This window comes from Leptonychotes weddellii, chromosome 2, assembly GCF_054177405.1.
Source record: "Leptonychotes weddellii isolate Sample4059 chromosome 2, ASM5417740v2, whole genome shotgun sequence".
Taxonomy (NCBI): Eukaryota; Metazoa; Chordata; class Mammalia; order Carnivora; family Phocidae; genus Leptonychotes; species Leptonychotes weddellii.
In genome coordinates, this window is record NC_138370.1 from 123,364,817 (window position 1) to 123,381,503 (window position 16,687).

General features: G+C 37.6%; 3 protein-coding genes across 4 annotated transcripts in view; 2 read left to right on the forward strand and 1 right to left on the reverse strand.

Moving 5' to 3' along the window:
- Window positions 1-16,687, reverse strand: part of ART3 (ADP-ribosyltransferase 3 (inactive)) — a 147,564-nt gene that overhangs the window by 123,126 nt on the left and 7,751 nt on the right. The gene's annotated exons all lie outside the window — the stretch shown is intronic.
- The window catches only part of PPEF2 (protein phosphatase with EF-hand domain 2), a 213,795-nt gene that overhangs the window by 55,515 nt on the left and 141,593 nt on the right, over window positions 1-16,687 (forward strand). The gene's annotated exons all lie outside the window — the stretch shown is intronic.
- On the forward strand, window positions 2,175-4,494 carry CXCL10 (C-X-C motif chemokine ligand 10). Its single transcript, XM_006744029.3, has 4 exons — window positions 2,175-2,325; window positions 2,847-2,973; window positions 3,200-3,289; window positions 3,710-4,494. Exons 1-4 carry the CDS (start codon window positions 2,265-2,267, stop codon window positions 3,726-3,728), a joined length of 297 nt encoding a protein of 98 aa, XP_006744092.1. The 5' UTR covers window positions 2,175-2,264; the 3' UTR covers window positions 3,729-4,494.

Below are 16,687 nucleotides of genomic sequence, written 5' to 3' on the forward strand. Positions count from 1 at the left end.
TTCCTACTGATGTTACCTGCTGTGAATTAATCAGCCAAGTGCTACTGAATACTAAGAAACCAATTTTTGCCCCTATTTGCCCTGTTAAAATTATGCTAATTTCTGCTACCTCGGCTACCAGTTTAACAACTGACACTTTTTATCCTCTGCTTCACATTTGAGAATGTCTTTGAGCTGTATCAATCTTAAATCAACCTCTGTTTTCATCCTGTTCTCCCAAGGTCTCTCTATCCATGCCCCTTTTTAAAATTTTTCTTCAGGGGCACCTGGGTGGCTCAGTCGGTTAAGTGTCTGCCTTCAGCTCAGGTCATGATACCAGGGTCCTGGGATTGAGCCCCAGGCTGTTGGTAGGCTCTTTTCAGCAGGGAGCCTGCTTCTCCCTCTCCCTCTGCTGGCCGCTCCCCCTGCTTGTTCATGAGCACTCTCCCCTCTCCCTCCGTCCCTCTCTCAAACAAATAAAAATCTTTTAAAAATTTCTTTAAAAAACAAAAATAAATTTTCTTCAAAAAGGAAATACCTTGTTTTTTGCAATAATCTTATCATAGCTATTAATCCTTTTTTTATGCCATTCTAGATCTTACCTTATGATGTTTCATTCAGGGACTTTTCTGAAAAACACAAAAATTGCTTACCAACACTAACAGAAATCAGATATCCAAATTAGTGTTTTCCCTCAAAACAGTTATATGTAGAAGACTATTCAGTTATTCTAATGATGTCATGACTGTTCAAAACATTTCTGGAATTCTTTGAAACTTGCCAGTTCCAGATCTCTGACCTTGTCCAAGAAGACCAAACCTATTATTTATAGTATTTGATCAAAAGACAATGCTTGGCTAAATTATTTCCAAAAATTAGATTTACAAAGGATGAAAAATTGCTATTACTAAAGAACTTTTAAAATTTTTCTTAGCCTCTTGGGTGCCTGGGTGGCTCAGTCGGTTAGGCGTCTGCCTTCAGCTCGGGTCATGATCTCGGAGCCCCGGGGGTCGAGCCCCACATGGGCTCCCTGCTCAGCTGGGAGTCTCCCTCTGCACCTCCCTACCGCTTGTGCGCACTCTCTCTCTCTCTCTCTCAAATAAATAAATGAAATCTTTAAAAAAAAAATTTCTTAGCCTCTGAAAGTAATTACGAAGTTTAAGACAAATGTTGAGAAAAAGCATAGTAAGTAGACTAAATAGATTGCAACCTTTGTATGACCTAACACAATTATCTTATCTCTAAGGTTCTTCTTCCATATATAAAATGAAGATAACAACGTTCCCATTTTCTTACAGGTTACTGTAGAGATAAAAAGAAAAAATACATGACATCCCTGGAACCCATAAAGTGAATAAATATATTTATATTCATGACTTAATGCTGCAAATTAAAATAGATTTAAAACACAGCATAGATATACTCATTTTAAAACTGTGTTACTCAGCCATAAAAAAGAATGAAATCTTGCCATTTGCAATGGTGTGGACGGCGTTAGACGGTATTATTCTAAGCAAAATAAGTCAGTCAGAGAAAGACAAATACCATATGATTTCACTTATATGAGGAATTTAAGAAACAAAACAAATGGACATGGGGGAAAAAGGCAAAACAAGGAACAGACTCTTAACTATAGAGACTAACAAACCGAGGGTTGCTAGAGGAGAGATGAGCAGGGGGATGGGTTAAAAAGGTGATGGGGATTAAGGAGGGCACTTGTGATGAGCACTGGGTGTTGTATGTAAAGTAATGAATCACTATATTCTACACCTGAAACTAATATTACACTGTATGTTAACTGGTATTTAAACAAAATCTTGAAAAGAAAAAAAAACTGTATTTAAGACTGACTTGAGGATTAAGTTGACATCTTTATTTTGCAGGAAGCAAAAGATGAGAATCAAAGTTTCATTTAAAAAGATTCATTAAAATGTTTTTCATTTAAAAAAAAAAACTTACATGCAATAAACTTCTGTTTTTCAAGAAACCATTCATATTTTGGAAAGTGAAACCTAACTCACTCTTAGTGAAAAAAGAAGGTGGAGGGAAATTCCACAACTCAGAGTCACAATAAATACTAACAATATCTTTGATTCTGCAATATGGGACTTCCCCAAGTAACAGACAGCAGGTTTTGCTGAGTCAACTATAATGTTACCCAATCAGAGTTAGAGAGGGAAAGTGCCTTTGCAAATAAATACTGCATCCTAACCCCACATTTTCTGAGACACTCAACTGCTTAGACTTTCTGAGCCTACTGCAGAGGAACCTCCAGTCACGGCATCATGAACCAAAGTGCTGTTCTTATTTTCTGCCTTATCTTTCTGACTCTGACTGGAACTCAAGGTAAGGAACATGAAGGGATATTTAATTTTTAAGGTCAGAAATAGAACTGAGTATAAATTCTATAATAATAAGAATAGTGTATTCACAAAAGTTTTACAACCTGCCTATAAATGAAGGGTAAATAAGCAGAGATTCCGTCTGGCCACTGAGTGTACAGTCAGAAAAGCAAATGGAATAAAACAGAGGAGGAGCAGAAGAGGAAGTGTAAGAGGATAGACAAAAAATGTAAGGGAATGAGGGAAGAGAGGATGACACAGATACTTCCTTAGTCAACTCAGCTTAATTAACCATTTGAACCATTCAAGGGTATGAATTTACACTTCTCAAGTTGCAATTCCATTCTTTCATATAACCAACTAATTAATCATTCAGAGCTGTGTTAAAATGCTATTATTCTCTCTCCAACGGACTCAAATGACATGGGGATATTGGTTCTGCTAAGCAGTAACCAATTCACATTAAATGCCTAAAATGAAAACGGCACTAACCTCCCCTGCTCTCTGTACCTCTTCTTCCCACAGGAATACCTCTCTCTAGAACTACACGCTGTACCTGTATCAAGATTAGTAATGGATCTGTAAATCCAAAATCCTTAGAAAAACTTGAAGTGATTCCTGCAAGTCAATCTTGTCCACGTGTTGAGATCATGTGAGTAAAATGCCATCTGAATATCACTTCCCTAGTTGTAATCATGTATTAAATATGTAAGTATGATCACAAAATCAGTAAAGGGTTTGTAATGATTCTAAGACCTCTGTATAACCAAGGGAAACATCGAGAATGAAACATAAACATCTGATCTAAAAACTGTATTCCATCTGTTTTATTGGCCCAAGACTGTTTTAAATATTTTCACCCTTTCTTACTTCTACAGTGCCACACTGAAAAAGAACGGGGAGAAAAGATGTCTGAATCCAGAGTCTAAGAAAATCAAGATTTTACTGAGAGCAATTAGCAAGGAAAGGTAGGTTTGCTGCTCTTTGCAGAAGAACTGTTCTGTAAGAAATGTCAATTTTGGGAAGTCAGAAATATTTGCATTGAGCTTTCCTGTGGGATCCTTGGCTTGAAAGTGTTTACCATCATGCCTGCCTCTACCTCTATTTATTTTATACTGAGATCTCATCTTGTGCGGTATCAACGGTTACCCTACCTATCTAGAAATGTCAACCTTGAGGAAGAGCTTTAACTATTCAAGCAAAGCTACCGAATTTCCCCCAAGCCTTTCCTGGCCTTAAAAAAGCAGCCCCTGTAATCCACAATGATGATATAGCAGCAAGAAAGCTCACCAGATACTTTGCCTGGGGACTCAGAATGTTCCAAGCAGAATCCAGGTTGAAGCCAAAGTTGAGTATCACACTTTTACACCTCCGTTCTTTTCTTACAGGTCTAAAACATCTCCTTGAACAGAGAAGCATAATCACTGTAATACTGATAAAGATGGACCAGAAAAAGACTACCTCTGCCATCATTTCCCTGCACACAATATATGCAAGCCCTAACTGTCCCTGGATTGCAGTTCTCTTAAAAGGTGACCAACCATTGTCACCAAATTAGCTGCTACTACTCCTTGAGGGAGGTGGACGGTTCATCACCCTGTCCTGGCACTATAAGCTATGCTGAGGTACTACATTTTCAGTGAATGTACCAGGTCCTACCCTACTGACACTTTCCTCACCTGTCCTACCTTCTAACCGTTATTAAGGGATATTTCCACCTCTAGACTTATCAGAGTTCTTTGAACTTCACAAAGTACCCATAATACAATCTTTTTTAAGAAAGACCTTTACTCCACGAGCTTCTACTGCTATCCTCCCAAGGGGCCCATATTCTTCCAGCAGTTATATATATATGCAACTCCAAATACATAGGAGAACCTAGAAATACCTGAAAATGTATGTGAAAATACTATTTTTAATGAAAAGCTATGTAAAGTAGGATTCTTAGATACACATATTTCTTGTTTTCAGTGTTTATGGAGTAACTTGTGTAACTAAATACCACACAATTGTGCAATGAAAAATTTTAAAATCTAGATGTATACTCTGCATGTTATGTAAGACAGATATGCTGGATGTGTTTCAAAATAAAAATGCTGTGCTCTCTTGAAGATGTTAAGAAAGATTATATAACTGTTAGCAGATCAAAAAAGTAATAAAATAATAACTAAAATGAAGTGTCTGGTGGGTCATTTGACTGGAACATGTATTTCACAGAAGAATCCAATGGGTAGAAAACAAATGAGTTTGAGAATTATCATATTCCTTCCAACTGCAGTATTCTGAAAGGCCCATCATACAAGACTCTTTTGGACTGATGTGGCCTAACAGACTTCACCTGAGCTTCAGACCCTTATATAGAGATGTCTCATAAACATCTGAATATCCCACAGAAACATCAAACTCCAAAATATCTCAAATTCCCCTCCCCCAGATCTAGTTCTCCTCCTATATTCGATGTCCTAGTTTAACAATACTAGCAACCACTCAGTTCCCCAAACCAGAAACCTGGGAGTAATTCTATATGCCTTCTCCTTCACCTCCCATATCCAATTAGTCACTAAGGAAATATTTGCAATGCATTTATAGTTGGCAAATTAGTAGCATCTAGAATATATAAAGAATTCCTATGAATGAAATAGGAAAGGAAAAATAACTAAATGAAAAACAGGAAATAGAAATGAAGAAAGAAGAAAATATACAATGCACAAGTTGAATATAAAAAATACTTAATATCACTAGTAATCAGGGACATCTACATTCAAATCATTTTGGGATACCATTTGACACCACCAGACTGGCAAAACTCTTTAAGGTGGATAAATACCAAGTGACAGGAAGGCTTTACAGCAATGAGGAATACCATTCTACTGCTGGTGAAAGAAGAAAAAGCTTTGGGCGCCTGGGTGGCTCAGTTGGTTAAGCGACTGCCTTCGGCTCGGGTCATGATCATGGAGTCCCGGGACCGAGTCCCGCATCAGGCTCCCTGCTCAGCGGGGAGTCTGCTTCTCCCTCTGACCCTCCCCCCTCTCATGCTCTATCTCATTCTCTCTCTCAAATAAATAAATAAAATCTTTAAAAAAAAGAAGAAAAAGCTTTAACTACTTTTGAAACCATGTTGGTATTATCTTATAAAATTTAACATGTGCACACTCTATGTCCTAGCAGTTCTACTACTATGAATACACCATAGATATATTCTTACATACGACATATGTCAGAGAAAGTTATGGGAACATTGTTTATAACAGCAAAATTCTGGACACAATCCAAATGTCCATAAATAGAATGGATAAATAAATTAGGGTATATTAAAATTCCATGGAATACCATACAACAGTGGAAATAAAATATAACTCCACACATCAACATGGATGAATCTCAAAAATAATCTTGCACAAAAGAAGCATGTCACAAAAAAATATATGCAGCATAATTCTATTTATTATGAAATTTTAAAACAGGCATTAAACATTGGATTTAGGAGTGAAGACATATATGATGAAAACAATCAAAAACAAAGGAATGATGTCCATTAAATTCAGGATGGTTAACTACTTCAGAAGGTGAGAAAAGGAATGTAGTGAGGGAGGGGCACATAGGAGCTTCTGAATTATGGTAAAGTTCTACTTTTTAATAGATGGCAAGCTTAGGTGGTGACTATATAAGAATTTGTTCTTTAATCTGTATCTACAAATTTTAATTTTTTTTGTATACATGAAAGACCACAAATACATGGAGATTAAACAACATGCTACCAATGAATGGGTCAACCAAGAAATAAAAAAATAAATGAAAACACAAAGTGCAAAACCTTTGGGATGCAGCAAAAGTGGTCCTAAGAGGTAAGTATATAGCAATAGAGCCTTACCTCAAGAAGCAAGAAAAACCTCAAATAAAAAGTCTAACCTTACACCTAAAGGAGCTAGAAAAAGAACAACAAATGAAGCCTAACATCAGTAAAAAGAAAGAAATAACAGACTAGAGCAGAAATAAATGATATAGGAACTAAAAAAACAATAGAACAGATTAATGAAACAAGGAGCTGCTCCTTTGGAAAATTTAATAAAATTGATAAACCTCTAATGAGACTTATCAAAAAGAAAAGAGAAAGGACCCAAATAAATAAAATCACAAATGAGAGAGGAGAAATAACAACCAACAGAAATACAATTATTAAGAAAATATTATGCAAAACAAATTGGACAACCTAGAAAAAATGTATAAATAACTAGACATGCATAAACTACCAAAACTGAAACAGGAAGAAACAAATCCATAACCTGCAAAGAAACTGAATCAGTAATCAAAAATCCCCCAACTAACAAAAGTCCAGATAGCTTCATAGGTGAATTCTACAAAACATGTAAAGAAGAATTAATACCTATTTTTCTCAAACTACCCCCAAAAAATAGAAAACAAAGGAAAACTCCCAAATTCATTCTGTAAGGCCAACAATATCCTGATACCAAAACCAAATAAAGACATCACTAAAGAGGGCACCTGGATGGCTCAGTTGGTTAAGCGTCTGCCTTCGGCTCAGGTCATGATCCCAGAGTTCTGGGATCGAGCCCCACATCAGGCTCCCTGCTCAGCAGGGAGTCTGCTTCTCCCTCTGCCCCTCACCCCACTCTTTTGTGCACATGAGCTCGCTCTCCCTCTCTCTCTAATAAATAAAACCTTTAAAAAAAAAAAAAAGACATCACTAAAAAAGAATTATGGCCAATATCCCTGATGAACGCAGATGCAAAAATTCTCAATAAAATACTAGCAAACCAAATCCAACAATACATTAAAAAAATCATTCAACACGATCAAGTGGGACTTCTTCCTGGATTGTGAGGGTGTTTCAATATTTGCAAATCAATCAGGGTGCCTGGGTGGCTCAGTCAGTTAAGCATCCAACTCTTGATCTCAGCTCAGGTCTTAATCTGAGAGTCATGGGTTCAAGCCCCACACTGGGCTCCATGCTGGGGGGGGGGGGAGCCTACTTAAAAAACAAAAAATCTGCAAATCAATCCATGTGATACACCACATAAATAAAAAGAACAACTATATGAACATTTTGATAGATGCAGAAAAAGCATTTGACAAAATACATCTACTCAAGATAAAAACCCTCAACAAAGTAGAGTCAGAATGAACATACCTCAACATAATAAAGGCCTTATATGAAAAACCCACAGCAAATATCATCTTCCATGGGGAAAAACTGAAAGCTTTTCCTCTATGGTCAGGAACAAGACAGGGATGTCCACTCTCACCACTTTTACTCAACATAGTACTAGAAGTCCTAGCCACAGCAATCAGACAACAAAAAGAAATAAAAGGCATCCAAACTGGCAAGGAAGAAGTCAAACTTTCACTATTTGTAGATGACATAATACTCTATACCGAAAACTGGAAAGACTCCATGAAAAAACTGCTAAAACTGATACATGGATTCAGTAAAGTCACAGGATACAAAATCAACGTACAGAAATCTGTTGCATTTTTTAAAGATTCTATTTGAGAAGAGACAGAGCTCATGCGTGCACACACGAGTAGGGGGAGGGGTAGAGGGGGAGAGGGAGAGAGAAGCAGATCCCCCACACACCCCTGGCTGAGCAGGGAGCCTTATGTGAGGCTCAATCCCAGGACCCTGAGATCATTGACCTGAGCCGAAATCAAGAGTTGGTCTTCCAACCGACTGAGCCACCCAGGTGCTCCTGTATAGTCATGTTATAAATCTGAGAGGGAGAATCTCTTTTTTCTAGGGAAATACATGGTCCACAATGATCTTATATATTGCAACATCATCTAAGAACACTGACCTAAAGGATAAGGGAAAAAATTATTGTAATTGTGTCTCTTAATTTTCTTTGTCACAGTATACTTAGTTAATTCACTGTTCATATCTAGAACTTGATAACTAACACCATTTTCACGCCATTCAGGGACTGGCTGAGAACCTCAATAAAGCACTAAGAATACGACAATAATTACTCTGGTAATTCTGAACAAGTAATTAAAGTCTGCCTAAACCTCTGTTTTCTCACCTATATAAGCAGAAATAGATATCCTCCAGAAATGTGAGCAAAATAACTGTTAAGAGTCAGCTAAAATACTATATCTAGATGAAAGAATTAGAGATGGTTTTCACTTTTTACTTTATTCTCCATATTTTCTACAAAGAATATTTTCACTTTCTAATAAGAAAAAAATTTAAGCGAATGAAAACCAACTGTCAAAGACACTAAGTGTTAATCTTAAAGGGCTAGGATTTATGTTCTCAGTGATCCTGAAGTCATCCATCTCTGAGAAAAATCTGAACTGAAGAGAGCCATATATATACCTATACATATATAAGTGTGTGTGTATATATATATATATATATACCAGAACTTCTTTGTCCAATGCTAGACTATAATTTAATTGCTTATATTAAAAAATCATTAAACCACCACTGGATATATTTCAGGTCACCAAATAATAATATGTCATTATTAGTCTCCCTGCTTACCCTCTTGCCTGCTTTCATTTATTCTCTACATAACAGCCAGGGTAATACTTTTTTTTTTTTTTCAGGGTAATACTTTTAAAATATAAATGAGATTACGGATCCCCTGGTCTCAGCCTTCCAATAGCATACAGTCTGTAAAGTTCTATATAATTCTCCCACCTCATTCGTATCATTCTCCCTTCCATGTTTCCATTCCAGCTATACAGCCTCCTATTGCTTCTCAAGCACAGTAAACATATTCCCATAGCTTATTCCTTCACTTTATCCAGGTGTCTACTCAAATATGCCTTCTCAGAGAAAGCTTTCCTCACCAGCCTATTGAAAATAGCACTACTTCTATCATTCTTGATCTATCACCATCTATAAATATATTACATATTTTTTTCATGCCTTTGTTCTCCATCCCCATAAAGGTCTATGAGAGCAGAACTGTACCTGTCTTATTTGCCACTTATTGTTGGTACCTACAAGAGTACTAGACACATAATAATGCTCAAGACTCACTGAATGAATAAATAAGTTACTGGCATTTGCCATAGCTAGAATCCTTTGGAAACTGGTACTCCCTCTAAGGACAGGACAACTTTCCAAAGACCTTAAATACTTCTTGAGTCTTAGGAGAAAGTGAACTTGGAAATAAAGAGACGCTTACTAGTTTTGTTGATTCACCATACAAGCACAGAGGGAATGATGACCTTCTCCCATTACAATATCAAACATGTGCATTGGCAAACTGTTTACTGAACTATGAAAACTCCGTGGAAAGAGAATTAAGGTTTTAAGCAGGGGTGTAAGTGACTTTCAAAAACAAAGATGTTTCAAAGCTAAGTTTAATGTTCTAATAGCAGCAACAGCTGTTCAGAGGAAGGGAAAGTCTCTCCCACCCCGAGTTTCATACTGAAAGATCTTTCAAAAAAAAAAATTTGTGTGTGTGTTATTTTCACTTGACATAGAGAAGAGCATGCTGTTTACATGTTATGCAACATTTTCCCAGGACACTCAAATCTAATTAAAGCCAGAATAGCATGGCTATCTCATTTCCTAGACTCAGATGCAGGAAACTCCCTTAGTTAACTTTAGAATGGGAAAGGGGGAGAAAACAAAAAGGGGAGTTGAAAAAAGCTTAACATCAATCTGAATTTAAGAAGAATTATAGAATCTGGAAGGCTGTTATTCCAAGAGCAGATCATCTTGGAATGTGTCATTTTTAGGGATCAACAACTTCCCTAAAATTATGAGCAAAATGAATATACATGTATTCATAGTTTCTACCAGATTCTCAGAGGTCTATAACCTCGACAATTAACAGTTTGCAGAACATTCATCTCAGCCATAGGGATACCAATTTTATTACTTCATATCTGGGAAATCCTGCATGCAAATTATACTGAAAATACTTGGTCAGTGTGGGGATTTATTTAAGAAACCTAAACTGACCTCGAAGATCTGGGTCCTAAAGGAGACATCAATGGTTATTTCCAAGGTATTCCTAAAATTTCCAAGACCACCTGGCCTATTTTATTAATCAAAATGACATCCCCCCCCTTTTTACCTCTAGGACCACTGAGGCAAAAACTTCTCTGTGGTTAGAAATTAAAGACCTCCTTTAAATCATTATATGAGGTGAAAGGGAAATATGCCTAGAATATTCTCAATTGCAATCAAGTTCAACTTAATAATTACTACGCACCTACTAACTTCAAGATCCAATGGCGCAAAGACAATCAAGGAATGGTGCCTGACCTCAAAATTATAATAATCCAGCTGAGAAAACAAAACATATATATAAAACAAACATCACCACCAACAAAAGATAGTAAATACCAATATTCACATAAGTGGAAGTGGTATGTGTAAATAAAACTGATCAAAGAATTCTAATACGTTGGAAATAATAGTATTATGCATTGAATATAGTAGAAATAGGTGTTAAATCAGATGACCATGTAAATATCACTAAAACCCTGTAAGGTTATAAAACAAGGTAAAGTTTTAAAGATAAAATTAAACAATGCTTATATTATTGCAATCATGAGAGTGAAATGAACAGAAATCAAAGTTATAACTTGCCTAAATGGAATAATGGGTAAAATTGAGACTAAACCATGAATATGCCACTCTACACTGTGTAGGTAATAGAACTTCTCATCTTGTCAATGATATTATAAGAAAGTTTCAGGGACACCTGGGTGGCTCAGTCGGTTAAGCCTTTGACCTCAGCTCAGGTTGTGATCTCAGTGTCTTGGGATCAAGCCCTGCAACAGGCTTCCCAATCAGCAGGCAGTCTGCTTCCCCTCTCCCTCTCCCCCTCCCCGTTTGTCCCCCCCTTCAAATAAATAAAATTTTTTAGAAAAAGAAAATTCCACGCAGCAATGAAGTCAACCATAAGTAGGGACGGAATAATATGTGATCTACTTAGCTCCACCTTAGTAGTTCTAGGGAGGAGCTTGGAAGACTCCTGGGCAATCAACAAGAATAATCCTGCTAAAAGGCAATTTGAGGCACAATGAAATTGTTAAGAGTTTATTTGGGCATACATCAATTCAAATTGGGCAGCACCAAACCAAAATGGTTAGGAACACTCCACAGACAGGAGCTCAGGGAGAGGTTTTTATAGAGAAGACATAGAGGCAAATCAAGGAAATTATCTGATTGGGTTTTGCAATTGCGTTATTTGGGAAAGCCTAGTTGTCTATGATTAGTTGTTCTTAAGGTTCATTTTCTCAGATTCAAGTGCATTGACTCTGGCTCAGATTTTGGTTTGGCTGCATAGGCTTCTGAGCAACATCAATGTAACAACCTCCTTGTTTATTCACTTCAACAATCCATAACGAAATTTTCAATTACAAGTTATAAGAAATTACCTAAACATATTGCTTATGAATTTAGGTCTTGAAGAGCAATTATATCTCCTGATGATGGGTAATCAGTACAAATAAATGAAATCTATATGGATACATGTTGTCTCCTCTAATCTTGTCAATGCTCAGTCATTACCCAGAAGGAACACTAATGGGAATAGGGTAAGACAGTCAAAATTGTAAATGCTGAAATAAGTGTAAAATTATTCAGGAAAAGGATGGATGACCTACAACTGTAGTGCATTCAGGGAAGATTTGACAAAGGAAGCAGAATGTGTAGCTGTCTGCTCAAAGTAATCTAACTCTAAGTGTAACTCTTTTTGAGGAGCATGCAGAACTTCAGCTTAGCCAGGGAGCAAGAATCACAGAATCAGCATTATAGACATACACCATCCCTGTACACATACAGACTTCTATACATAGTTTAACATACCTATGACACTAAGATAATTATTTAGCTTGGAGAGAAAGAAGGACTGAGAAAAAAATACTAGAAACATTAAAATCTCAAGTCACAGACCTCAGACATTAAAAGTATATACTATATATATTTTTGGAATAAGTAAACAAAAATTAAATTGGAATTATACATTTTTAGTAAACAGCAATATGAGTATTAGTATCATGTCCACCTCTAACTAAATCACTCAAAATAAAAACAAAGTAAGAACAAATTACTTTCAACAAATGACATGCAAGAAAACAGAAAGTCTAATTAACAAATACCACAAAACCAAAGAAAAAAGTAAAATAGAACATATCCACAATGGCAGACATCATAACATGAGTTGAAAATGTTAGAGCACAATTTTCAACTGGGAGCACTACCACAATTCCTACCAGAAGTACATTGAATCTTGCAGTGAGTGGCAAATGTAGTTTGAAAATGCACATTCAATTCTGTAATTTGAAAAACAAAACAGTAACAACTATTATTTTTGTAACTAAGAACTACAAAAAAATAAAGCTTATACAATCCTCATGACTGACAGAAATAAAATAAAATAAAAAGGGTGTCAGAAAATAAAATGAAAAGGGTTTAGAATAAACTTTGTTATTAATGCTGTACATTAGCATTTGCTACAAACATAACAGGCACATCTGAACTCAAAAGAAGTACATTTTATTTTTTTAAATGCTTTATTTTCTTTATTAAAAGGACTTTTTAATGATTATATTAATTTATTTAGAGAGCACACACGTGTGTGCTCAAGGTGGGGAGGGGCAGAGGAAAAGGGAGAGAGAATCTCCAGCAGACTCTGCACTGAGCACAGAGCCTGATGTGAGGCTTAATCCCATGACCCTGATCACCACCTGAGCCAAAACCAAGAGTTAGACACTTAATAGACTGAGCCACCAGGCACCCGTTCCTTATTAAAATTTTAAGAAAATAACATGTGAAACAATGAAAAGATTTATAAAGAAAAAATTCACCTCTCCTTCTTTTATTGTAACCAATGTTGAGATCCTTCCACATCCCTCCCCCATTCACAATAACGTTCTATACATACACATGTGTAGAAATTAGGATGCTCAATGCCTAAAAAGGAGAAAGTACAAGAGAAAGTGTCCTAAACCGCCCCCGCCTTTTTTTTAATTGTGCAGGAAAAAAATGTATGAAGAACATGGTTTTATTAGGGTTCTTTCAGTTGCAAGATACAGAAACCCTACTTAAGCCAGTTTAAGCAAAAACAGGGAATTATCTTGCATGTAACTAAACTGCAGAAAGCAGGGAGGGTGGCGGTGGAGAGCCTGTGTCAGGGACAGCAGGATTGAAAAGTTCAAACATCCTCAGGTCTTTGCCTTTTTCTCCTCTCCTCTTAACTCTGCAGTCTTTCTGTCTCAAGGAAGTTGATTTAATTTCCTTGGAAAAACTGGAACCATAGCTACTTGCAACCCTAGGCATTCTTTCATAAAAGCACTTAAAAAAAATTTCCCTCCAGCTCCAGTGAGAAGAAACCCTGTGGCCACAAAGTCTATAACCAGAAAGATTTTGGGGATGAATGCTAGAGAGCCAAAATAACTGCAGGTCAGGAATGGCTTGAGTGAAATTAAGAGGATACCTATTTAGTGATCTGGGAAGCCTGAATTGAGAAAATGGTTTAAGGAAGAACTATGGTTGATTGTTAAATCTGCTTTTACTAGATATATGTCCCTGAAAAAAAAAAGTGACTGAATTTTTGGATCTCACTTTCTTCATCACTAAGTTTATTATCTGTTTTTTTTTTTAAGATTTATTTGAGAGAGAGCAAAACTGAGAGAGCACTGACGTGCACGCATGAGTAGAGGGGGGAGGGGCAGAGGGAAAGGGACAAGCAGACTCCTGCCCAGCAGGGAGCTTGACATGGGGCTCCATCCCAGGACCCTGGGATCATGAACTGAGCCGAAGCAGACACTTAACTGGCTGAGCCACCCAGGCACCACTATTATCTGCTTTCTGAGCACCAAGCTTGTGGGGGGTCAAATCAAGTGAGGTGACAATGTAAATATAGGACACAGGTGTGAGATAATGTTTTATTTTAAAACCAAGTTTGATTTTTGTGGTCCTAGAGTGCAATACAAAAGGGGCTTTTAATTCCCAAAAGCTAACTTTTTTCCATTGCTATTTCCTCTATTTCATGACTTGCAGATCTCCGGGACTCTAAAAGGCAGAAAATAAGCGATTTTCAAAATAACAACACTGAACTCTAACTTGAAGTACCACTGAGTGGTGAGATTAGAAGGGGATGATTAAGTAGGTTGTAAACATGGATATGTAGAAAAAGGAACAAAATCTTTACTTATTTCAGGTAAGAAAAAGTATATATTGCAAAACCTGAGATGTAATGTCCTCATTTTAAGAGAAGATATACAAAAGTAACTTTTGGAATTCAACTCTGATTCAGGTCTCAAATATAACTATCTGAAATTTACTTCAAATAAATTTTATCCTAACACACATAAGCAGACTTTGTGTGTCATTCCACTTCTCTTGACCTACATTTATAGAGATATGTCAAGTCACTGGCTGACCACAGAAGCAATGAAATGAAAACTTCATTAGCCACACACAACAAGGAATACCTACTTTGCAAAAATACTTGGGAAAGTCACCAATGGATGGTTCTAGCAGTCAACAAGCAAAATCAACAATCCCTGAAGACTGAATCAGATTTCTAGAGTTACCACCATATTCAATGTCCAGTTTTCAGCAACAAAAACTCACAAAGCATACAATGAAACAGGAAAATACGGCCCAATCAAAGGGAAAGAACTGACAGAAAATCATTCCTGAGGAAGCCCATTCACTGGACTTACTAGACAAAGACATTAAATCAACTGCATTATATATGCTCAAAGAGCTAAAGGAAACCATGTACAAAGAATAGAAGGAAACTGGGAAAATGATATGTGAACAAAATGAGAACATTAATAAAGAGACACAAATTATAAAAAGGAACCAAAAAGAAATTCTGGAGCTGAAAAGTAAAAAAATGAAATGAAAAATTCACTAGAGGGATTCATCAGCAGTTGTGAGCCAACCAAACAATCAGCAATTTGAAAATAGGACAACTGAAATTATTGAGTCTGCAGAGCAGAAAGAAAAAAAATGAAGAAAAGTGAACAGAGCCTAAAGGACTTATAATACCATCAAATGAACCAATATACTCATAATGCAAGTCCCAGAAAGAGAAGAAATAAGAAGGAGCTGAGAGAATACCTGCATAAATAATGACAGAAAACATCCCAAATATGATGGACTACATGAATCCACACATCCAAGAAGTTAAATGAACTATAAGGAGGATAAACCCAAAGAGAGCCACACAATAGTTATATAATCAAAACTCAGAAACATTTTCCCTAGCAAGATGGCAGAAGAATAGGAGACCTAAATTTCGTCTGGTCCCAGGAATTCAGCTAGATAGGGATCAAACCATTCTGAACAACTATGAACTCAACACGAGATCGAAGAAAAGATTAGCAGCAACTCTCTGAACAGAAAAGCGACCACTTTCTGGAAGTTAGGACTGCGGAGAAGTGAATCCAAGGTGATATTCGGGAAGACAGACGGCAGGAGCCTCCGTCAGCCACTACTGGCAAGTGATAGTGCCGCAGAGCACAAAATCGGAACTTTTAGAAGTCGGCTCTGCTGAGGGACGTCGCTCCAGGGGCTAAGTGGGGCGTGGAACCCTCACGGGACAGTGTGGTCTCAGGACCCTTGGAGTCACAAAAAGACCAGGAGTGCCCGAGTGCGGCAGAGCTCCCAGGTATCGGAGTGGGGAAGCCGGTTGCAAAGACGGAGCTGAGGAATGGGCTCTCAGCTCGGGGTTGCCATAAACCGTGATCCGTGGCACAGTCAGGCCACTGCTCCTCCAGCAGGGACCCAACAAGCAGCAGATCCAGGGAGACTCACCTTCCTCCCCCAGGAGGAGCGGCCCGGGAGTGCACCGCAGGGATCTGCTGGGTTTGGAGACTCCACATGGGGTTGGGTGCCAGAGATAGAAACGCTCGGTCACAGGCCGGGTGAGCACGGAGTGCAGCCTGAGACGGGGGAGACGGGAGTTGAGTGACTGCTTTTCTCTCGGGGTTCACTGAGGAGCGGGGCCCCGAGTTCTCTGCTCCTCCGGGGCAGAGATTGGGAGGCCGCCATTTTCACTCTCATTCCCTCCAAAGCCAAACAGAAAGCTTGCAGGAACAAAAGCTCCCGAGAGCAAACCCTAGCAGATTACTTAGCCCGGACTGGCAAGGGCGGGGCAATTCCACCTCCAGCAAAGACATTTGGAAACCATGGCAACAGGCCCCTCCCCCAGAAGATCAGCAAGAACAGCCAGCCAAGACCAAGTTTACCGATCAATGAGAATGGCAGAACTCCAGGGCTAGGGGAATACTACACATAGAATTCATGGCTTTTTTTCCCCGATTCTTTAGTCTTTCAAAGTTAATTTTTTTTTAACTTTTTTTTTTTGAATTTTTCTTTTTCCCTTTTTCAGCCAACATCTTATCAATCCCTTTTTAAAAAA